The sequence below is a fragment of the Anomaloglossus baeobatrachus genome, chromosome 6 (genome assembly GCF_048569485.1).
Source record: "Anomaloglossus baeobatrachus isolate aAnoBae1 chromosome 6, aAnoBae1.hap1, whole genome shotgun sequence".
Classification (NCBI taxonomy): domain Eukaryota; kingdom Metazoa; phylum Chordata; class Amphibia; order Anura; family Aromobatidae; genus Anomaloglossus; species Anomaloglossus baeobatrachus.
In genome coordinates, this window is record NC_134358.1 from 127,089,009 (window position 1) to 127,114,973 (window position 25,965).

Genomic DNA, 25,965 nt, shown 5'->3' on the forward strand with positions numbered 1-25,965 from the left:
TCGGGGTCTCCACCTGACTGCAGATCATCGTCATAACCGACTCACATTCTATGGCGTCTGTTGCATAGACCTTTTGTGCACATAAAAAAGTCTTAGATCTTTGAGTTCAGCTCCTTATAAATAAGAGCAAAAAAGTGTATTTTGTTTAGTATACATTACACAATCCATTATAATTATGTCATCCACAATTCCCAATAATCAAGTAGTCCATAATCCACTATATCCATGTCATCCACAATCCACTATAACAATGTCACTTACAACTCTAAATATGTCATCCAGAATAAGGGATGTAATAAAGGATGGCACTGTATATAACAATAGAGGACAGTTTAAAAATAGGGACAATGCTATACATAACAATAAGATATGCTATGTAATAAAAGATAGAGCTATACATAACAAGAGTGAATGGTAAATAGAGACAGCGCTATATACAATGACAAACAAAAGAGTAAAAGTGTTTTGAACTTTTGGCTTTCAGGCTCCATATCTCACCATCCACGACAGTTTAGAACGTGAGACTACCATAATTTAATAGACAATTATCTTGGCTATCTTATACATAAATTTGAATTACAACTATTTAGCATATGATTAGTTATGCAGATTCTTGTCATGTCACTGCATTGTTACTGTTTTGCTTCTAGAAATCTAAATTTTTTTTTTAATTATTTTGTCAGTATTTTGTAAATCCATTTCTTTCAACACTGCCTGAATCCTCTTCAACTCTGATCCCAGGTCTCTTCTTCACATTCCTAATGTTGGTGTAGACTTTTATTGTGGCCAGCCTCAGGATCACCCATGCACTAGTCATGCTGTCTAATCAGCATTTTGATAAGCTGGCTGAATGTGGCTATAGCAGTACTCTGGTTCCGTTCCTGAAGAAAAAACTTGTAATGGCTTTGAAACCTGCTGAATAAAAAAAAACAACTTATCTCCCTGGTGTGTCCTGGATCTTCCTTTGGAAAGTCTTCTGCAGCATCACGGAGGGAAAACATCTTCTGTCCTTTTTCTGCACTGTCCTATGCACTCTTGCATCTGCTGCAGCTACTCTATTATTAAGCACTTATAACTTGAAAAGGTAAGTGTACGTCTGTCTCTTTTTTTTCTTTTGATACCGGTAAAGACCCTATTTTGCGCCTTTGCTCTTTAGTGTTCTTTGATCTTACTATTATATGAGCTACCTCATCTGCTGTGTTTGTCACATCAGAACTAATAGACCCTGTGACGAACCGGCTTGTTGACTATGATATTTTGCCTGCCGTCCACCTCTTGGGTTTTAAATGGATGGACGTACTTCATTTCACATTCTTGCAACTGTCATGTACTCACATGATGCCGTATGCCAATTTTCTTGCGGAGAGACCGCTATTGAAGAGCTGGATGATGCTGTTTCCCTTTCCCTTGGGGATCAATCTAATAACACATTGAGCTTGTAGCAAATGTGAGAACAGGATGTAATTTGTAGTATACAGGAAGAAAAAGATTTTTCCACTACCAGGAGCAAAACAGTAATGGGACAATCTGCCTAACTAATAAAATGCTAAATAGTTGTAAATCAAATTTATGTATTAACCAAAATGATTGTCTGTAAAATGAAAATAGTCTCATTTTCAAAGCTGTATCGTAACATCTGCCCAGGCCACAGTCTCAGGATCGCTGTCACAGACAGACTAGAAGCAAGCCACCCACCAAGCAGGATCTTGAGAATCCTGAAACCCTATAACTCCTGTACAGGGATCTGGAATTATTACAGGGTCAAAATTAAACAAACACCAGAAAAAAGCCATCAGCCAACTCAGGTCAAAATGGCAAATGCACTTGCAGGATGCAGCCAGCACTCCATAAAAAAGAGGTGTCTGTCCTGTGTGCTAGTGCTGGACAGCCCGCCTGGTCTAATTGAAGGGCGTGAGCCGGACACTGTGCACTGCACAAATCTGTGTGACTGGTGCCCTATGTATAACCTCATTAGTGTGCATGTTTATTACCAACAGCCACCCCCTTCATGAATTTGTAGGTTGAGAGTGGCTATCACATCGGTATTCTGCACCTGTGTTACCCATACCATTATCATGGGGGGCCGGCTGCATCCTGCAAGTGCATTTGTCATTTTGACCTGAGTTGGCTAGTGGCTTTTTTCTGGTGAGTTTTCTTTTATTTTTTTCCGTTGAATTTATGTCCTTTTTGGTGAATTATTACAGGGTCCAGTAGGTCGCTGCCCATGGAAGGCTGCAATCCAGGGAAGAATGGTCGTCAGGCAGGGTCAAACCCGGAGGTACAGAAAAGGGACATAATCGGCAGGCAAGAGCGTAGTCAGGAAATCAGACTAAGGACAAACATGAGATGGCAGTGAAGTACAAAATCGGCATGCAGGAGAGTAGTCAGAGAGCAGGCAGAGGTCAAAACACAGGGAACAAATATACAGAGCAGGGCGTGAACAAGAGACAAACAGTAATAACTAGAATATATCTGGCTGGGAGCAGCAGACCACTGAAGGTAAAAGAAGGGTGTGGTGCCTTTCAATAGACTGGAGCCTGACGCTGATAACTTCACCTGGAAGGCAGACACACCACAGTCAGCCAGTGGTACTGCAAGTCCCAGACCTACCAAGCTTGGTGGATGGGCAGAGACTGCGCTCACCAGAGCTACCGGTACCGGCTCCGCCTCTATTACTGCCACCGCCTATCGTGGGAATGCAGTGGCACCTGGTGGCTGGAGCAGAAATCACAGCCGCAGACTCTGGTGGAGTCATGACAAAACCCCCTCACCCCTCCACAAGTGCCTCTGGACACTTAAGACCTGGCTTATTGGGGAAGTGGAGGTGAAACCTCTTGATATGCTGTTATTATGGATATCCGTCGCCGGAACCCATGATCTCTCCTCCAGGCCATAACCCCTCCAATGCACAAGATACTGTACCAACCCTCTAAGAACACGGGAATCAATGATTCTCTGTACCTCATACTCTAAGTTACCCATAACTTGAACAGGGGAAGGGGGTTTCTTGACTGGGTGAATAGGGTTAGAATACAATTTGAGGAGGGACTTATGGAACACACTTGATAGCCTAAAGGATGGAGGAAGATTCAGACGGAAGGCTGCTGGATTAATGACCTCAACTATTTCATATGATCCAATAAATCTGGGACCCAGTTTGGCAGAAGGAATCTTGAGTTTAATGTGTTTGGTAGATAACCATACCTTGTCAACAAACTCCAAAGCTTGGGCCTTTGGTACATCTTTTATTGGCATCTGAGGCTTGACCACCCTGTGCCTTCTTCAAATTCTCACTGACTTTAGCCCAGATGAGTTTTAATTTATCCACAGGTCTTTCTGCCTCAGGAGTAACCAACCCTGTGGCAGAAAAATACCCAAAACGAGGATGTAGCTCAAGATTACAGAGAGAGGGGTTGTGTTAATGGATTTCTGGTAATGATTATTAATAGCGAACTCTGCTAGTGGCAGGTGTTTCACTCAGTCAAACTGATGATCAAACACATAATACTGAAGATCTTGCTCAAGAGTTTGATTAGAACGTTCAGTCTCACCATTGGTCTCTGGGTGGTAGGCAGATGAAAAGGACAACTCAATATAATTTTTTTACAAAAAGCCTTCCAAAATTTAGAAACGAACTAGGTTCCCCAGTCGGAAACAATATTCTCTTGAACCTTATGTAATCGTACTATGTGACTAATGAATAGCCTACTTAGGGTTTCAGAATTAAGCAGTCCGGACAGGAGTACAAAATTACACCAACAATACCCAGATACAAGTCTTGCCTTCCGACAATACCCAGATACAAGTCTTGCCTTCCGAAACTGGGAGGTCAGTAATGAAGTCCATGGAGAGGTGGGTCCAAGGACTCATTAGAGTGGGTAGAGGTTGGAGAAATCTGGAGGGACGAGTGCAGGGTGTCATTCAGTCAGGGCCAGAAATATTTGGACAGTGACACAAGTTTTGTTATTTTAGCTGTTTACAAAAACATGTTCAGAAATACAATTATATATATAATATGGGCTGAAAGTGCACACTCCCAGCTGCAATATGAGAGTTTTCACATCCAAATCGGAGAAAGGGTTTAGGAATCATAGCTCTGTAATGCATAGCCTCCTCTTTTTCAAGGGACCAAAAGTAATTGGACAAGGGACTCTAAGGGCTGCAATTAACTCTGAAGGCGTCTCCCTCGTTAACCTGTAATCAATGAAGTAGTTAAAAGGTCTGGGGTTGATTACAGGTGTGTGGTTTTGCATTTGGAAGCTGTTGCTGTGACCAGACAACATGCGGTCTAAGGAACTCTCAATTGAGGTGAAGCAGAACATCCTGAGGCTGAAAAAAAAGAAAAAATCCATCAGAGAGATAGCAGACATGCTTGGAGTAGCAAAATCAACAGTCGGGTACATTCTGAGAAAAAAGGAATTGACTGGTGAGCTTGGGAACTCAAAAAGGCCTGGGCGTCCACGGATGAAAACGGTGGATGATCGCCGCATACTTTCTTTGGTGAAGAAGAACCCGTTCACAACATCAACTGAAGTCCAGAACACTCTCAGTGAAGTAGGTGTATCTGTCTATAAGTCAACAGTAAAGAGAAGACTCCATAAAAGTAAATACAAAGGGTTCACATCTAGATGCAAACCATTCATCAATTCCAAAAATAGACAGGCCAGAGTTAAATTTGCTGAAAAACACCTCATGAAGCCAGCTCAGTTCTGGGAAAGTATTTTATGGACAGATGAGACAAAGATCAACCTGTACCAGAATGATGGGAAGAAAAAAGTTTGGAGAAGAAAGGGAACGGCACATGATCCAAGCCACACCACATCCTCTGTAAAACATGGTGGAGGCAACGTGATGGCATGGGCATGCATGGCTTTCAATGGCACTGGGTCACTTGTGTTTATTGATGACATAACAGCAGACAAGAGTAGCCAGATGAATTCTGAAGTGTACAGGGATATACTTTCAGCCCAGATTCAGCCAAATGCCGCAAAGTTGACCAGACAGCGCTTCATAGTACAGATGGACAATGACCCCAAGCATACAGCCAAAGCTACCCAGGAGTTCATGAGTGCAAAAAAGTGGAACATTCTGCAATGGCCAAGTCAATCACCAGATCTTAACCCAATTGAGCATGCATTTCACTTGCTCAAATCCAGACTTAAGACGGCAAGACCCACAAACAAGCAAGACCTGAAGGCTGCGGCTGTAAAGGCCTGGCAAAGCATTAAGAAGGAGGAAACCCAGCGTTTGGTGATGTCCATGGGTTCCAGACTTAAGGCAGTGATTGCCTCCAAAGGATTCGCAACAAAATATTGAAAATAAAAATATTTTGTTTGGGTTTGGTTTATTTGTCCAATTACTTTTGACCTTCTAAAATGTGGAGTGTTTGTAAAGAAATGTGTACAATTCCTACAATTTCTCTCAAATATTTTTGTTCAAACCTTCAAATTAAACGTTACAATCTGCACTTGAATTCTGTTGTAAAGGTTTCATTTCAAATCCAATGTGGTGGCATGCAGAGCCCAACTCGCGAAAATTGTGTCACTGTCCAAATATTACTGGACCTAACTGTAGCTCGAGCACAGGTTTCATAGGCAAGCACATAATCTTGACACTCCTATATTAGGCCACCAAAAATTCCTGGTTACTAGTCGGAGGGTATTGCTTATACCAGGGTGACCTGCAAGCACATAATCTTGAGACTCCTGAAATACAAAAAGGCGAAATTGGGGAGCGACAAACAGTTAACGGATTGGAGTATTATCGGGGGCTTGATTTTGGGTATTACTGATCTCTTTTGCTAGATCCAAGGAGACAGACGATACAATAATACCTTCAGCTAGAATAGGTACTGGTTCAGAGTCATCAGGCTGATATGGACATTAGCTACGGGAAAGCGCATCAGTTCTTATGGTATTGGTACCAGGCCAGAATGTTACCACAAAATCAAATCTGGAGAAGAACAACGCCAACCTAGCTTGCCTAGAATTGAGTCTCTTTTCTGATTCCAAGTAAGTCAAGTGTTTATGGTCCGTGATAATGTTTGGCACCTTCGAGAAAGTGGCAACATTCCTCAAAGGCCCATTTAATTGCCAACAGTTCACAGTTGCCAATGTCATAATTTTTCTCAGTAGCAGAAAATTAACGAGAAGAGAAGGCACACGGACAAAGATGGGTGAGAGATGGAGTACCTTGTGATGGCACCAATCCCACTCCATCCTCAGTTGCATCCACTTCAACAATAAAAGGACGCATAAGGTCAGGCTGAACCAGTATATTGTTTGAGGAAAAATATTCCTTCAGCTTAGCTAAGGCATGAATCGCCTCATGCTTCCAATTTACTAAATCTGCCCCCTTCTTAGTCAGATCGGTGAGTGGTTTAGCAATATTGATGAAATTTCTAATAAATTTATGGTAATAATTAGCAAATCCAAGAAAACTCTGTAGAGCTTTCAGGGACTTTGCTGAACCCATTCCTTAATGAGCTGAAGCTTTGAGGGATTCATGCAGGAATCTTCCACAGACTAAATAAAGGCTCACACCACCACAGTCAGCCAGTGGTACTGCATGTCCCAGGCCTACCAAGCTTGGTGGATAGGAGGAGACTGCGCTCACCAGAGCTACTGGTACTGACTCCACCTCTATCACCGCCACCGCCCACCACGGGAATGTGGCGGCGCCTGGTGGCCGGAGCAAAAATCATAGCCGCAGACTTTGGTGGAGACGTGAGATGTAGTGAATGTGAGATTTGGAACCTGAAAGCCAAAAATTCAAAACATTATTATTCTTTTGCTTGCCAGTATATAACAAGAGACAATGCTATGTATTGAGGGACAGCATTATAGATAAATCAGGATGCTTTATAAAAGGGATAGCGCTATACAAAACAAGAGGGGACACTATATAATAAGGGACAGCACTATGCACGAGCAAAATGGTTGTTTATCGGTTGACATTATTTTTTATACAGCACAAAAGATCAATGCTCTCAGAAGTGCATTGTTCTGCTGAAAACTATAGCAGCCTATGTGTTTGAGCAATCTATCATTGATCGCTCAGTGCACATCATTTTCTGCTGTCTTCCTGTTTAAACAGTCTATTAAACAACCACCTCAGGTTTACTAATCAGTGGATATTTAGTGCCTTCAATCAGTCTGTATAAATGGACCCTTATACAGTGGGTACGGAAAGTATTCAGACCGCTTTAAATTTTTCACTCTTTGTTTCATTGCAGCCAGTTGGTAAATTCAAAAAAGTTATTTTTTTTTCTCATTAATGTACAATCTGCACCCCATCTTGACAGAAAAAAACAAATGTAGAAATGTTTGCAAATTTATTAAACAAGAAAAATTGAAATATCACATGGTCATAAGTATTCAGACCCTTTTCTCAGTATTGAGTAGAAGCACCCTTTTGAGCTAGTACAGCCATAAGTCTTCTTGGGAATGAAGCAAGAAGTTTTTCCACACCTGGATTTGGGGATCCTCTGCCATTCTTCCTTGCAGATCCTCTCCAGTTCCATCAGGTTGGATGGTGAACATTGGTAGACAGCCATTTTCAGGTCTCTCCAGAGATGCTCATTTGGGAGTAGGTCAGGGCTATGGCTAGGCCAGTCAAGAATGGTCACAGTTGTTCTGAAGCCACTCCTTTGTAATTTTAGCTGTGTGCTTACGGTCATTGTCTTGTTGGAAGGTGAACCTTCGGCCAAGTCGAGGTCCAGAACACTCTGGAAGAGGTTTTCTTCCAAGATATCTCTGTACTTGGCCAAACTCATCTTTCCTTCAATTGCAACGTCATCCTGTCTCTGCAGCTGAAAAACACCCCCATGATGCCCCCACCAACATGTTTCACTGTTGGGATTGTATTGGGCAGGTGATGAGCAGTGCCTGTTTTTCTCCACACATACTGCTTAGAATTATCACCAAAAAATTCTATCTTCGTCTCATCAGACCAGAGAATCTTATTTCTCATAGTCTGGGAGTCCTTGTGTTTTTTTTTGCAAACACTATGCAGGCTTTCATATGTCTTGCACTGAGGAGAGGCTTCCATCGGGCCACTCTGCCAAAAAGGCCCGACTAAAGGAGAGCTGAAGTGATATTTGACTTTGTGGAACTTTCTCCCATCTCTCTATTGCATCTCTGGAGCTCAGCCACAGTGATCTTGGGGTTCTTCTTTACTTCTCTCACCAAGGCTCTTCTCCTATGATTGCTCAGTTTGGTTGGACGGCCAGGTCTAGAAAGAGTCATGGTGGTCCCAAACTTCTTCTATTTAAAGGATTATGTAGGCCACTGTGCTTTTAGGAATCTTGAGTACTGAAGAAATTCTTTTGTAATCTTAGGCTACTTTCACACATCCGGTTTGAGCCGTACGGCTCAATCCGGCTGTGAAACCTATGCAACGGATGCGGCGAAAACACCGCATCCTTTGCATAAGTTTTTACATGCGGCCGGTCCGTTTTTTTCCGGTTGCGGCACGCTACTGAGCATGCGCAGTGTAAGAAACCGCATGCGGCGGGCGGATGCGTTTTTTCCGCATCGCGCCGCATCCGGCGTCCATAGGCATGCATTGAAAAATGCGCCGCAGCGGCCAGATGCGGCGCAATGCATTTTTTTTGCCGGAGCAAAAAACGTTGCAGGCAACGTTCCATCCGGCCGCGGCATCGGCTAAATCTGCCGCATGCGGCAAAAACCGGACCGAACGCAAGCCCATGCGGCACAATACGGCACTAATGTAAGTCTATGCAAAAATAACCGCAACCGGCGGCAAAAAAAAACGGTTGCGTTTTTTCTGCTGAGCGCCGTATTGTGCCGCAGAGCAAAAACCGGAGGTGTGAAAGTAGCCTTAGGCTACTTAGGCTTAGGATACGGCGCTCTGCAGAAAAACCGCAACCGTTTTTTTTGCCGCCGGTTGCGGGTTTTTTTGCATAGACTTACATTAGTGCCGTATTGTGCCGCATGGGCTTGCGTTCGGTCCGGTTTTTGCCGCATGTGGCAGATTTAGCCGATGCCGCGGCCGGATGGAACATTGCCTGCAACGTTTTTTGCTCCGGCAAAAAAAATGCATTGCGCCGCATCCGGCCGCTGCGGCGCATTTTTCAATGCATGCCTATGGACGCCGGATGCGGCGCGATGCGGAAAAAACGCATCCGGCCGCCGCATGCGGTTTCTTCCACTGCGCATGCTCAGTAGCGTGCCGCAACCGGAAAAAAACCCGACCGGCCGCATGTAAAAACTTATGCAAAGGATGCGGTGTTTTTGCCGCATCCGTTGCATAGGTTTCACAGCCGGATTGAGCCGCACGGCTCAAACCGGATTTGTGAAAGTAGCCTTAGCTAGTTCTGTGCTTTGCCACAATTCTGTATCTGATCTCCTTGGGCAGTTCCTTTTGACCTCCATGATTCTCATTTGGTCTGACATGCACTGTGAACTGGGAGGTCTTATATAGATATAGACAGGTGTGAGCCTTTCCAAATCAAGTCCTATCAGTTTAATTAAACACAGCTGGACTCCAATGAAGGAGTAGAACCATCTCAAGGAGGATCACAAGGAAATGGACAGCATGTGACTTAAATATGAGTGTCTGAGCAAAGGGTCTGAATACTTATGACCATGTGATATTTCAGTTTTTGTTGTTTAATAAATTTGCAAAAATGTCTACATTTCAGGTTTTTTTCCGTCAAGATGGAGTGCAGAGTTTGCATTAATGACAACAAATGAACTTTTTTGAATTTACCAAATGGCTGCAATGAAACAAAGAGTGAAAAATCTAAAGGGGTCTAAATACTTTCCGTAACCACTGTACAGCGTAGATGCAGAATCAATGTTTACATTCAGTCATTTAACGCTGATGTCTCATGCATATATGCATATAGAGAAATTTGTTTTGTTTCTTCTCGATCTTTTCAAACCTTCATGTTGAGATCATAATATATATATATATATATATATATATATATATATATATATACATACATACATACATACATACATACATACATACATTTGTTTCCTGGATAAAAACAAACAGTTTCCACTGCCCAATAATAATATAACTTAATTAGCTACTGCACACCTTCCCTCAAAACATTACTAGTCACTATCCTATGTCCTCAAACCCCATCACTGTGTTCCTCCCCATCCCAATTCATTATAATTACATGCCCTACCTCCCCCTAGCCATCTATATATATATAATTGCCTTATTCTGTCTGTCTGTCTTGCTCCAAAATGACGTAATTACAGTGACAACCGTCACCACACCGTGCGCGCTAAAGAGCCTGCGACCAACGGCTCAGCTGAGCTAACTGAACAGACCAAACTACGGGCTGACAGAACGACACCCGACACTTTTCCCTGCACCCACACGGAGCCCTGACTCCCCAGTGAGTGCTGCACCCCCGGGAGCCCACACCGGGAACCCAGCCGACACCCACCACTCGCCTCTTCCCCCCGCACACATTACCCCACTCGGCTCCACCCTCCCCCCGCCCTCTGCCCTCCACATGTATACACTGAACACACACACACACACCTGGATAATCACCTGTCCCCAGCCATGCAGTCCTCGCCACTGATGTCCTCAGCGCCATGGCCCCGCTCGGCTCCACCACCCCCCGCACTCGACTCCCTGCACACATTGCCCCGCTCGGCTCTGCCCCCCGCATGTATACACTGAACAAACACACACACACATCTGGATTGTCACCTGTCCCCAGCCATGCAGTCCCTGGCACTGATGTGCCATGTCCCCGCTCGGCTCCACCCACCCTGCAATCCGCTCCCCACACATATTAGGCTATTTTCACACCTGCGTTGTGAGGCATCCGTCACAGTGTGTTGTGTGACGCATGTGATGGATGCGTTGCAAATAGTGTGCTAATAAAGTAATGGATTCCTGTAAAAGAACGTTTTGCGTTTTTTTTTTTTTTTAATGTTTCGCCGGGAAAAGGAGATTTGCGGTCAGGAGGAGAGAGAGAGAGAGAGGGGTGACCGCAAATATCCTGAGTGACTGCAGTGTGCCACGCGATCAGCTGTGCCGTCTCTCAGGTGACCCGTGGCCACAGCTGGAGTCCTCCACCCGAGAGCTGTGTCCGTGGGCCACCTGAATGAGGGCACAGCTGATCGCGCAGCTCACTTCAGTTGCTGCATGGAACTGATAGAGAGCGGTCGTGTTCTATGGCTGCTCCTGTCAGCTTCATGTAGCAGAGCTGAAAGCGTCGTGGGACCTCTGTGGATTACGTCGGACCTGGAGGGGTATTTGGGGGTTTAATAAAGTGGTGAAAAAGGGTTTTTTTTGTCTTTTATTACAAATAAAGGATTTTTCGGGTGTATGTGTTTATTTTCTTTAACTGACAGGTTAATCGTGGAATGTATCTCGGGAAGATGCCTGCCATAATTAACCTAGGACTTAGTGGCAGCTATGGGCTGCTACCATTAACTCCATATTACCTCGATTGCCACTGCACCAGGGCAGTTCGGGATGAGCCGGGTAGAGTCCAGGGACTGTCGCATCTAATGGGTGCGGCAATTCCGGGCGGCTGCTGGCTGATATTGTTAGGCTGGGGGGCTCCCCATAACGTGGGGCTCACCATCCTGAGAATACCAGCCTTCAGCCGTGTAGCTTTATCTTGGCTGGTATCAAAATTGGGGGGACCGCACCTTGTTTGTTTTTTAAATTATTTACCGTATTTATTTCACTGCACGATATAGACCCGCCCACCGGTGGCTGTGATTGGTTGCAGTGAGACAGCTGTCACTCAGCATGGGGGCATGTCTGACTGCAACCAATCAAAGGCGCTGGTGGGCGGGGGAAGCAGGGAATACGAGATTGATTAATGAGTGGCCGGCATTTTCAAAAGAGGAAAAGCCGCCGGAGCTTTGTGACAGCCGTGCAGTGCAGCGTCCGTGATTGGTGAGTATGAGAGAGGTGAGGAGAGGGGGGAGAGAGACCAGGAGTGATTTTAAACGATTTAGATCGTTCTGCTGGACATGCTGAGCATGCTCAGTAAAACGTGACGGAATTTGTCAGCGGATACAGCCGCTTAGCGGATAGCGGCGGAATCCGCCACCATAGACAATTATTAGACACCTTGGCGGATTCCAACGGAATCTGTCACGGTGCGTTATTTTAACGACCCAAAGAACGCTACATGTAGCATTCCCTCCATCCAACGCTGCGTCAAAATAACGACTCAGCGTCGTCCAGCGGATGCAACGCAGACACTTGCGTTACAGTGCGTTGTCAATACAAGTCTATGGAGAATAGCGCAGTGCGTTAACGGACTGCGCTATTCTCCATAGCGGCGGATTGCGCTTAACGCAAGTATGAAAGCGCCCTTGCTCCGCAGGATGGGGGCACATGTCAGGATGGTGGCTACATCACGATGGGGGCACATACCAGCATTGGGCCACATCACAGCATCAGCATAGTTTTACTTAACTTTACACTGTTCATGGCCTTCTTTCATTACAAGCCATGGACATCATTAAACATTAGACTCATCTATTAAAACTGTTCCTTCTGTTGTTTGTCATTTTAAAACCAATAAACAATTATAAGAATAGTAAATTAAACCTAACCCATCCAGTCCATTCATTACCTTATTATTCAATCTGCTAACCTACATACACATTCTAGACTACCCGATACGTTAGAATCCGGACCACCTTCTAATTATAATTATGCTTCTCCGCCAATTCCTTATAATTACGTCATCTTCCCTAATTCATTATAATGAAGTCCTCTCCCCAATTCATTATAATTATATTCCCTACCTCCTTCGATCCATTAAAATTACATGTCCTCTCCTGTCATTTCATTATAATTGTGTCATCTTCCCCAATTCATTATAATGATATCCTCTCCCCACCCCAATTCATTACTTTTTTTTATACTTTTTCATATCCTTTCTCCTGCCCACATTTCAATGTATTTTCCTATCTTCTCTCCAACACCCCAGACCAATTCATATTTTAATGTCGTCTTTCCTAACCCCCACAACCCAAGTTCTTTATACTCAGTGGTGTAACTAGAGTTTGATGCAAAATTCGTGCTCCACATATTATAATGCATTCTCCATGGTCCTCCATATATTATAATACACTCACCATAATCCTCTATGTATTATAATACACTCCCCATAGTTTTCTATGTATTATAATGCAACTTCTTGTATTATAATGTATAATGTATATTATAATGCAGCCCACATAGTCCTTCATATCAGATAATGCAGTCCCCATAGTCCTCCATATATTATTATACACTCGCTATAGTCCTCCATATAGTATAATGCACCCCCATAGTCCTGCATACAGTTTAACCCACCCCCATAGTCCTCCATGTGTTATAATGCACATGATATTCCTCCATATAGTATTATGCAAGCTGCATTATAGTATTATGTAGCCCCCACATAGTATTAGGTGTCTAAAATATTATTATGTAGCCCCCCCATATAGTATTAGGCACCCCATATAATATTATACAGCCCCCATATACCATTATGCAGCCACAATGTAGTAGTATACAGCCCCCATATCGTTTAATGTATCGTTTTTACCCCCCATATTCCTCTGGCCACCGTGATTAAATACATACTTGCTTCTTCTGGTTCCCTTGCTGTTCCGGTTTTCCAGCGTGTCCACTGTTCTGCCGATATTTACCCTGGCTACGTGTGCAAGGAGCCAGCGCTAAGCGGTGTATGCTGGTACTCAAGGTAAATATCGGGTAACCAAGCAAAGCGCTTTGCTTAGTTACCCGATATTTACCTTAGTTACCAAGCGCAGAGTCGCTGGTCGCTGGTGAGATCTGCCTGATTGACAGCTCACCAGCGACCATGTAGCGAAGCACCAGCGATCCTGACCAGGTGATATCGTGGTCGGAATCGCTGGTACCTCATTTAGTGAGACTGTACCCTAACAGAAGAGGAACATTTTTGACCATTTGTAAATTTTATTTGGACAGAACTTATTTTTATTTTTATCACTTTTTCACAAGATGGAGACGTGGGTAAAGGATTGACATTGGTGAAGAATTGGTATTTCTGGGGAAAAAAAAAACAAAAAACCCGACAAGGTCATTTACTGTCTTCTCGTTCTGCATTTTGATCATCTGGGGTTTTATATGGTCATTTACGGCTATAGTCCTGCAGCTCTGCATCTTATCATTCTTGTATTGTTATAAATGGTTGTATGTAAATCAATCAGGACATGTAGAGCAATAAATATTCGGACGCTCTTTCATTTTCTTGCTATATAAGTCAACAGTGGCCTGTTTTTCCCAAGCTTTGCTGCTTTCATAGACTTCTCTCCGAGAATTACTGCTCTATTTATAGCATGCTTAAATCATATCCTTTGCTTCCTCTGCTGGTTTATTCAGCGGCACCTGGGATTCTGGATGAAGTCGATGCAAGGTCACACCGCTAACCCACCTCTGGTCATGTGGAATAATTTGATTTGTACTCAGATTGAGAACTCAGGGTGAATTTTATATCAACCACCATATTTAGCAGGAGCAGTCAAGCGACTTTCTAATGCATGGAGGTTTATCAGAAGGGTCCGCCGGTGAGGCTGACGTCGTGGTCGTTATTCTGAGCACAGCTCTCTCACCTCTTCCCACTCGCTCTCTCATTTTTCCACAGAGATTTATTAGTGTGTTTTGTCGGGTTAGTTATACGACTTGTTTTCCTCAGTGCTTTACATTTATTATCGACAGTAATTATTACCTTTTTTATGATTCACAGGGAAAAGTGGATGACGCTTTAAAAGCTTTTGAACTTCTGGTGACTAAATATCCCCAGAGTCCAAGAGCCAGATACGGGAAAGCCCAGGTAGGTTATTCCAAAATTAATGTAATGTTTTACTTCTTCGTCTGTATAGTCTAACCAGGTTATGGGTCTTCAGGGAAGGCGTTAGTAATATCTCAGTCTTTTCTGGCCTTGCTTCCTTTGTGCAGTCTTAAATAACTTGAATATCTACCATGGTGTGACTAGAGGTCTTAAGTTGAATGTTTACTGTTGAGCATCGTTTTGTTTTATAACCCTTTAAAGATGTGATCTGCTTTACAGGTATACAATATTTGATTTGTATAGAAAATATCTAGAACAAAGTAAAAATCCTATATAAAGTAACTCTCTACTCACCACCTGTGCAAACGGATGAAGACCCTTAGCTTAAGTACGGTGCATGTGGGGGGTTGCAGTCATACCCAGGCTTTGTAGCCTATGGGGCCTAAAAGGTCTCTTTGACCAATATGAGATCGTTGCTATTAAAGACCGATATATATATATATATATATATATATATATATATATATATATATATCATTTTCAGAGAAGAAGAGGAAAGGACCTCTGGTGCCATCTACCGGAAGTAGCAATTCTAAAAGCCAATGCTCCAATGCTGACCCTATAGAAGGTCCTTGCCACATTAATTTGAATAGCAAGTCAAACCAGAATCTCTATTGGCAGAAAAGGGATTCAGGGTTATTGCCCCTGAGCAATGCAAAGAATGAGAACTGGTTAGATGGGTTAGAGGCCTTTAAAATGTTTAAAATTTAGTTGTTGCTCTCCCGCTGTGAAGCACACATCGCTGTGTGTGACAGCGAGAGACCAACAACTAAATGTGCAGTGAGCAGGGAGCCGGCTTCTGCGGATGCTGGTAACCAAGAAGCCCTTTCCTTGGTTATCCGATATTTACCTTCGTTACCAGCGTCCGCCGCTCTCACGCTGCCAGTGCCGGCTCCCTGCTTCCTGCACACATAGCCAGACTACACATCGGGTAATTAACCCGATGTGTACTGTGGCTAGGAGTGCAGGGAACTGGGAGCCGGCAATGGCAGCGTGAGTGCGGCGGACGCTGGTAACGAAGGTAAATATCGGGTAACCAAGGGAAGGGCTTCTTGGTTACCTGATGTTTACCGTGGTTACCAGCGTCCGCAGAAGCCGGCTCCCTGCTCACTGCACATTTAGTTGTTGCTCTGTCCCTGCTGCCTGCACACGTAGCAGAGTACACATCGGGTAATTAACCCGATGTGTACTGTGGCTAGGTGTGCAGGGAGCCAGCGCTAAGCGGTGTGCGCTGGTAACCAAGGTAAATATCGGGTTGGTTATCCGATATTTACCTTAGTTACCAAGCGCAGCATGCTTCCACGTGTAGCGACCCTCCAGCGATCCCTGCCAGGTCAGGTTGTTGGTGTGATCGCTGGAGCGTCGCTTAGTGTGACATCTCACCAGCGACCTCCTAGCAACTTACCAGCGATCCCTATCAGGTTGTATCGTTGTTGGGATCGCTGGTAAGTTGTTTAGTGTGACTGGGCCTTTAGAGGTGAGGATATCCGCAGGGTCGTAAAAGGATGAACCCCCAAACACAAATGATACATAGGTTTCTATTTACACCACAGAAAGAAGACGTGAATGTCAGGGAGTAGTTTTTGTAGCCAAACTCAGCGACCTTCTACAGTCTTGACACACTCGTGACAATTTACAATTTCATGTAGCTGATTTTCCATACAGACCAATTTTCTGATTGGTAAAAATTGCTGCATCCACTACTATTGTCTGTGACTGGCTCCATGTACTCATTGTGACCATTTTATGGACCAGAAAAGCGCATGCAATGTAAAAGCAGCTTTGGAACCATCTGCAATGTGGATGAGCAAACAATAACAGTCAAGTTCAAAATGTTTGGACCTGACTGGCCTATTTGTTAATATGAATGTCTGAACCCAGCCTTAGAGACAGTAGAGTATTTCCAAGAGAACTGTGTTGGCTAAAATGTATGTATTTCAAAGTTGGACTAGCATCTTAAAAAATTGGACCATGGATGACACATATTGATGGTAATTTGATTGATCTATTACCTTCTGATGATGAATCAAGTACCCCTTTGAAATATGAGGACATTGTAACCAATAAAATGCTGTTAAAAAGAATCCACTGGCTTTTAGAAGCATTCACTTTATCTACTACACCTTACAGGTTCAGATTGCCACTTGTATAAAACATTACAGACCTGTCAAAATAGCTCATTACTTTTGACCATTTGAAGGATAAAGATGTTCCCTTAGTACAGAGAAGGAAATAATTATTTGATCCCTTGCTGATTTTGTAAGTTTGATCACTGACAAAGACAAGAACAGTATAATTTTAAGGGTAGGTTCATTTTAACAGTGAGAGACAGAATATCCAAAATACAGAAAATCACATTGTATAAATTATATACGGTAAATTTGTTTGCATTTTTCAGAGAGAAATAAGTATTTGATCCCCTACCAACCACTAAATGTTCTGGCTCCTACAGACCACTTAGATGCTCCTAATCAACTTGTTACCTGTATTATAGACCGCTGTCTTAAATTGTCACCTGTATAAAAGACTCCTGTCCATAGACTCATTTAATCCGTCAGACTGTAACCTCTACAAAATGGACAAGATCAAAGACCTGCACAGGGCTGGAATGGGCTACAAAACCATAAGTAAGACGCTGGGTGAAAAGGAGAAAACTTTTGGTGCAGTAGTAAGAAAATGTAAGAATTACAAAATGAGTGTCAATCGACATCGATCAGGGGCGCCATGCAAAAACTCACCTTGTGGTGTATCCTGGATCATGAGTAAGGTAAGAGATCAGCCTAAAACTACACGGGGGGAACTTAATGATCTCAGGGCAGCTGGGACCACTGTCACCCAGAAAACCATTGGTAACACATTATGCCATAATGTTTTAAAATTCTATAGTGCCCGCAAAGTCCCACCACTCAAGAAGGCACATGTGCAGGCCCGTCTGAAGTTGTCAATGAACACCTAGATGATACTGAGAGTGGTTGGGAGAAGGCGTTGTGGTCAGATGAGACAAAAATTGTGCTCTTTGGCCTTAACGCAACCTGCCGTGTTTGAAGAGATATATTGCCTATGACCCAAAGAATACCATCCCTACTGTCAAGCATGGAGGTGGAAACATAATGTTTTAGGGGTGTTTCTGTGCTAAAGGCACAAGACTACTTCACTGCATTAATGGGACAATGGATGGAGCCATGTACTGTAAAATCCTGAGTGACAACCTCCTTCCCTCCGTCAGGACATTAAAAATGGGTCATGGCTTTGTTTTCCAACATGACAATGACCCAAAACATACAGCCAAGGCAACAAAGGAGTGGCTCAAAAAGAAGCACATTAAGGTCATGGACCTTAATCCCATAGAAAACTTATGGAGGGAGCTGAAGCTCCAAGTTGCCAAGCGACAGCCTCAAAATCTTAATGATTTAGAGATGATCTGCAAAGAAGAGTGGAGCAAAATTCCTCCTGACATGTGTGCAAACCTCATCATCAACTACAAAAAATATCTGACTGCTGTGCTTGCCAACAAAGGTTTCGCCACCAAGTATTAAGTCTTGTTTGCCACAGGGATCCAATAATTACTTCTCTCTGCAAAATGCAAATACATTTTTATAACTTATACAATGTGATTTTCTGCATTTTATTTGGATACTTTATCTCTCACTGTTAAAATTAACCTACCCTTAACCCCTTAATGACCCATGACATACTGGGTACGTCATGGATAGTGTGCAGTTAATCCCCGCCCCCTGCCGTGGGCAGGCGGCGGCGATCCGCGCACATATCAGCTGTTTTCAACAGTTGACGTGACGTGTGCCTGCTAGTCGTGGGTGGAATCGCTTCCACCCGCGGCCATTAACCCCTTACATCTCGCTGCCAAAATCTGGCAGCGAGATGTATATGCGTGCCGCCATGACAGTGACTTACCCCGCCCCCATCGGAAGTCACGTGACATGATCACGTAACTTTCGGTGGTTGCCATGGTAGCACAGGGTCATGTGATGATGCCTGTAGCTAACATGAGTCACTTCCTCTCAATGCCGGAATATAGCTGGCATTGAGAGTAAAGCACCAAATTTGCAGTTCTCAGCTCTGTAGCTGTGATCTGCAGATAGGACAGAGCGATCGGATTGCTGATCGCTATAGCCCCCTGGAGGACTAGTAAAATAAAAAAAAAAGTTAAAAAAAGTTTTAAAAAAAAAAAATATAAAAAATGTAATAGTTCAAATCACCCCCCTTTCACCCCATTGAAAATGAAAGGGTTAAAAAAATAAAAAATATATACATATTTGGTATCGCCGCGTTCAAAAATGCCTGATCTATCAAAATATAAAATCAATTATTCTGATCAGTAAACGGCGTAGCGGCAAAGAAATCCTAAACGCCAAAATTACGTTTTTTGGTCGCCGCAAATTTTGCGCAAAATGCAATAACAGGCGATCAAAACGTAGCATCTGCGCAAAATTGGTACCGTTAAAAACGTCACCTCCAGATGCAAAAATAAGCCGTCACTGAGCCATAGATCCCGAAAAATGAGAACGCTATAGGTTTTGGAAAATGGCGCAAAACGTGCGCCACTTTTTTTGGACAGGCTTGTGAATTTTTTTAACCCCTTAAATACAAGTAAACCTATTCATGTTTCGTGTCTACAAACTCGCACTGACCTCAGGCATTACATAGATACATCAGTTTTACCATGACGCATCTATAAGGGATAAGCAGGTTACCATGCTAAACACCCCCGTACCATATCTACCTAAATAAAGACGAGAACCACGACTTTATTGCAGGAATGGCCACAGTTTTATTTACCGTATATATGTATACCAAAAACTCGTGGCCCAACATGCCACTCAATTGTTAAACTTAACCTTATACATATATACCCGTATAACCAGAAACACCGATAGATCCGTCCGAGAGGCCAACCATCATTCCTAACCCCCTGGCCGTAACCTCCAAACCGGCCCAGAGGACCACCTCGGCCGTGACCACCCGGCCCAAGGTGAGGGGTAACAACGTTCCATCGTTGATTACCCCTACCCAGAACCTGCGGGACCTCCGCCCACAAGTTCCCATCCAGTCCGAAGCCACTTCCCTTGAGCGACTTCGTACCAACAAACCGACTGTCTGTACTCCCAACCTCTCTGACGGACCTATTACCCCGCCACAGCCCGGCCAAGTGACACCCTTACTTGGCCCGGGCCCCCCACACCCCTAGTGCTTGCTCCAGGCCATCCCTCAAACGCAACATCCATAAATCTAGACCCACATCGGTCAGATGAACCCCATCTCTCCTTAGATACTGCTCCGTGGACTCCTCCAATTCTCTATGCCGCACCACCAACCCACCATTTCTCGCCACAAACCTGCCAATTGCCCGGTTCAGCTTGCTCCGAGCCCTATTAATACGGTCCACCGACCTACCGAAACGCCACTGCGTCCGAGCTATAATGTCCGACCACACAATAACTATGCCCGGGAACGCCCTCCACAAATGTAACCGGTCCAGCTTTATGTCTCTTTTCAATTCCCTCGCCGACCTTACTCCCAAATCGTTCCCACCCACGTGTAAAATTAACACATCCGGGTCACGATCCATACGGCTATAATAAGCCACCTCTGGGCGCATCCTACCCCAGGTCATGCCCCGAATTCCCAGCCACTTTACTCGGGCCTCCGTCACCGACACTCCAAGCTGCCGACCATCGCGACGCACATCCGCCCGCAACGCTCCCCAATACACGTAGGAGTGCCCGAGGATCCACACAAGGCAGGGCCCTACAAAATATAAACAACCACGAATAAAAACAGCAACAGACAAGAAAATTGTCACATACCAGCATCAAAAACGCAAACCAGGAATCCCCCACCCCTGAGGCATCACCTGATCAAGTGAGGCCTAACGTACAAGCGAAACCTGGAAGACTCCCTCCTCCCAATCCGCCGGATACAATCCTCACTCAAACCCCACCTGGCGGCTTCCGTTGCCGCCCCAATCCGGAAGGAGTGAGACCCGTACTCACGTGGCTCCTCCCCCACCCGTGCTAAAGCCATCTTCAGCACCGCATTGAATTGGTAACGCGACAAAGCCAATCCGTCCACATGTCTAAGAAAAACGCCAGGGTAACTGCCGCGCACCCTTAAAAACTCTGACACTTGTACCACTGGGCACAACTGGTGCCCCGGTAAAGCAAACAACACTACTAAGCGCCCCCGGCCCCTCTGATCCGTCTTCGAAAAGCGAAGCCGACATTCCACTCTATCCTCCCCCAGAATTACATCCTCCAACAGCAAACCACCCATCGCTTGCTTAGTCGGGCTGACCAATTCACCAATGCGAAAGGCCCCAAAAAACGCCAATACAAAAGCTACCGAAAACAACATCTGCTCATAATGAGACGAACACAACTCCCCTAAAATCCCCACTAAACGAACCAACAATGGCAATGACACCGGCCGCCTCCTGTCACGCGACTGGGCCCCTTTCCGAAAACCTTTCATTGCCTGCCGCACCAGAAAATCCTTAGTCGCGTCCCGAACCCCCTGCATCTGAAACAAAAAGGCCAACGCCGCCAACTTGCAACCCATCACCGAAATGGATCGACCTTCCGAGAAGTCCCCACTAATTAACATCAGTACCCCCAACACTCGGCCCTTGTAACCCGACTCCATGAAGTCCCTACTTTCCAACTCTGCCCATTCCTTCCACACCGCCTGATATCGGAACCAAGTAGCCTCAGACACCGATCTCCGAATTCCCTCAAATGCTATACCGATGCCAGGTCCCACAGCCAGTCCGGGCAAGGTTCTCCATCCGCGTCCGCTTCCGGCACCAGCTTCCTGAACCTGCAAAACTGAAACCGTGATAGCGCGTCAGCCACCTCGTTCCGAATCCCAGGCACATGCCGAGCCACCACGCAAATGTTTAACTCCAAGCAGCGCAACACCAGATGCCTTAAATACCCCACAACCGGTGGGGATTTTGCCGACAGTGCGTTGATGGAATGCACCACCGCCATGTTGTCACAATGCATGCAAACCTTTCGTCCAGAAAAAACAGGGCCCCACAACTCCACCGCTACAATAATGGGAAACAATTCCAGCAGCGCCAAATTCCTTACCAAACCTGCTTCTACCCAAACCCGTGGCCACTTTCCCACACACCAGCGCGTCTGAAAAATTGCTCCAAAACCTGTCGCCCCAGCCGCATCAGTGTACAATTCCAGTTGGCTATTGGACAATGCCTCGCTCATCCAAAGGGTCCGACCGTTGTACCGGTCCAAGAACTCCTCCCAAACCAACAAATCCCCTTTCATCACTTTCGTCACTCCGACAAAGTGATTTGGAGCTTTCACCCCCGCGGTTGCGTCCGCCAGTCTCCTGTTAAATATCCGCCCCATCGGCATAATGCAACAAGCGAAATTCAATTTACCGAGCACTGACTGCAAATCCCGCAACCGCACCTTCCTGGCCTGAGACAAAAACCGCACCGACGCCTTCAAATCCAGAAGCTTCCCTTCCGGCAACCGGCATTCCATTGCCAGTGTATCAATTTCAATACCTAAGAAACATAGAGCCGTCACCGGCCCTTCTGTTTTTTTCTTTTGCCAACGGAATACCCAGGCTCCGCGCGATCCGCTCTAACGTAAACAACAGCAAGGAGCAAACCGAAGAGCTCGCCGGACCCACGCAAAAGAAGTCATCCAAATAGTGAATCACCGAATGGACTCCTGCCACCTCCTTGACTACCCATTCCACAAAAGTACTGAATGCCTCAAAATAAGCACACGAAATGGAACAGCCCATCGGCAGGCAGCGATCCACATAGTATTCACCATCCCACATACACCCTAAGAGATGAAGGCTCTCTGGATGCACCGGGAGTAAACGAAAAGCTGCTTCCACATCCGCCTTTGCCATCAGGGCCCCCCGCCCTGCAACCCTTACCAGCTCCAAGGCCCTATCGAACGATACATAACATACCACCGACAACTCTGGTGATATCCCATCATTCACCGACAATCCCGCCGGATAAGATAAATGATGAATTAGCCGAAACTTGTTCGGCTCCTTCTTAGGTACCACCCCAAGGGGGGAAATCCGTAACTTGGAGAATGGCGGGTCCTGGAATGGGCCCGCCATCCTCCCCAACTCCACCTCCTTCTGCAGCTTTTCCTTCACCACCGCCGGATGTTCTTTAGTGGATCTCAAGTTTCCCGGGCGAAACACCGGCGCCTCAGATTCAAACGGAATCCGAAAGCCCTCCGTAAAACCACGTGCCAACAACTCCGCCGCCCGAACATCCGGGTATCTATTTAAATACGGAAGCATCGCCTCTACACTCACTGGCGTCCTCCCTTTTTCCAGACCCCTCCCCCGCCTTTCCTTTCCCTTTCTTGAAGCACCTGGCCAAGGGGTGGGACCCTCCACATCCGGAACACTCATGTTTGAACCGACAAGAGGCCCCGAACTTACACTGTCCCTCGTTATATTGCCAACAAGCCCCCTTTTTCTGTCCAGCCGAGGACCCGCCGCTCGCACCCGGGCTCCCGGAACCCCCTCGAAAGGGCTGAGCCGGAGCCATCATTAACCGCATCCACAAAGAAATATCCTTGTGGCCCCACTGGACACCCGGCCGCAGAGCCTTTCGTTGCCGGAATTGCTCATCATATCTTAACCACCCTAAACCGCCGTACACCCTATACGCCTCCCCTATCGCGTCCATATAACCAAATAGGGCGGAATAATGCTCCGGCTCCTTTTCCCCGATCACGCTGGCTAAGATCGCAAAGGCCTGTAGCCAGTTAGTAAACGTCCTCGGGATCAGCCTATACCTCCGTTTTTCCTCATCCTCTTTCTCCTTTTTTGTATCACTGGGTTTCACCTTATCCAAATTAAACTTCTCCAAGGGAAGCAGGGAAAAAATTTCCACGTACTCCCCTTTCCAAATCTTTTCCCTCACCTCCTTTTTCAAATGAACCCCTAACTGACCTTCAAAACAGACATAAATTTCACTCCGTGCCCTATCATCCAAACGCACAACCTCATCCTCTTTTTCTTTTTCCTTTTCCTCCTCCTTACTCGCACCCACGTCAGCCGCCCCACCAGCCGCCTGTCCCGCACCTACCGCCGAGGTAGGGTCCCGTGTCGCAAACTCGCGCACCGGCGCCTCTGACTGTACCACCTCCGTGGGGCCCACCCACGCCCCCACCGGAGCCGCAGGCCCAGGCCGACTAACCCGCTCCGCAGACAACCCCTGCAACACCCCCAAAAGCTGCCCCCAAAACTCCGGGCCCGGTAAACCAGACTGTCCGACCGCACTCGCCCCCTGTGCAACGCTTCCCGCGACCGAACCCCCACCCCCGCCCGTGCTACCCACAGCATGAAACATTTCTGTCGTCCGCTCACCAGGCTGCCGTTGAACCGACGCTGGAACAGCCGTGCCACGATCTTCCTGCTGCCGCTCTGTCCGACCTGCCGCTGCTCTTTCTTCCTCGCCGGAATCAGACGAGCTGCCGAAGTCGTCAGGGGGGACCAGCGAAGGGACAGCCCGCACCTGGCGGCCGTCAACCCCCACAGTCACCGCACCCTGCTCCTCCGGGCGACTCCTGCTAGACCTCTTCCTTTTTGCCCGCCGTGGCGCCCTGCCGCCATCCTTCCTCGCTGTACTCATGCCAGACTGCTGCGCTGCCACTTCTCCCGTCGCTCTCAGTGGGCTCCCTCCCTGCCAACTGCGGGAAGGCCGTGCGGAACTTGACCCTCGCTGGGAACACCCCCCAGCCCGATCCTCGCTGGGGGGGACCGTAATTATAGATCTCAACCGTGCTTGTGGGCCATCGTACCCCTCCTCCGATCTCCCCACATCTCCGCTCCCGACCTCCGTCCTGTAGCTCTCCCCTGCGGCCTGCAGGGAATCTCTTCCATCAGTCTTGAACGCCGAGCGCCACCCCCGGCCGGCACTTCACCGGGGGCTGCTGTTATCGCCGCTCCGGTCTGGGGCTGTGCAGGCCGCGGACCGGAAGTGGGCCTCGCCGTGGCTCCGCCCACCCCCGACCCGCGGGATGTCCGACGAGGATTCCTCCCGGCGGCCGGCAGCTTCCCTTGGTGAGTTGAAGGGCTCCGCCGCCCCGGAGGGTCCCCGCAGGGGCTCCTGGATCTCATTCTCCCCCTCCAGCTGGGGGAGTAGCGCTCCGGCGGTCGCGCCCGCCGAGCACGTAGCAGCGGCCCGGGCGCAGGAGCAGCAGGCAGCGCCGCTCCAGCCCCACAGACCGCCGCCAGCTGCTGCCGCAGAGCGTCCACACCCAGGACCTCGGAGGCCCCACGCACCATGTCCAGCAGCTCAGCAAGGTCAGCCATGGCAGCAGGCAGCACAACGTCCTGGGGACACAACTTTCCGGCGACAAAAGGGGAGGTAATCAGTACACCCCCTCTCTTATACCTCCCACAAACCCCCCACCCCTTCCTTGCTCCCCTCCAATCCCCTTACAGCTCCCTTCTACCAATCCTATAGCCCCATATATCCCCTATCCATGTAATCCAATTAAACCCCTTCCTAACCTTGCACCCTCCTGCTAGTCATGGGGTCCATTCACCCCTATGGGGCTCACTGCCCTTCTTATAGTGAACACTGTGAATAAAATATCCCAAAAACTATTGTACAATCACACTTTTTTGCAATTTTTCCGCACTTGGAATTTTTTTGCCGTTTTCCAGTACACTATATGGTAAAACTTATGGTTTCATTTAAAAGTACAACTCGTCCCGCAAAAAACAAGCCCTCATATGGCAAGATTGATGGAAAAATAAAAAAGTTACGGCTCTCGGAAAAAAAGAGAGGAAAAAAAACAAAACAAAAAAACACAAAATGCCCGGGGGCTGAAGGGGTTAAAATTATAGACTGTTCATGTCTTTGTCAGTGGGCAAATGTACAAAATCAGAAAGGGATCACATAATTATTTCCTTCACTGTATGTACTATTGGCATGTAATGTATGTAGTATGTTTCTATCCATCCAGTATGTCTAATGTTTCGTTTTCTTCTTTTGGCACTTCCTCACTGAATTGTGTGATTGGGTAGGTGATATATTCCGCACTGTAGACTTACCTAGTGTATAGTATAGAAATGTACTT

General features: G+C 46.2%; 1 protein-coding gene across 3 annotated transcripts in view; it reads left to right on the forward strand.

Moving 5' to 3' along the window:
* Positions 1 to 25,965, forward strand: part of ASPH (aspartate beta-hydroxylase) — a 303,114-nt gene that overhangs the window by 207,970 nt on the left and 69,179 nt on the right. For all 3 annotated transcript variants that reach the window (XM_075353241.1, XM_075353243.1, XM_075353242.1), the window contains one exon: positions 14,744 to 14,830. In XM_075353241.1, the coding sequence (XP_075209356.1) occupies positions 14,744 to 14,830 (87 nt within the window). The remainder of the gene's footprint in view (positions 1 to 14,743; positions 14,831 to 25,965) is intronic.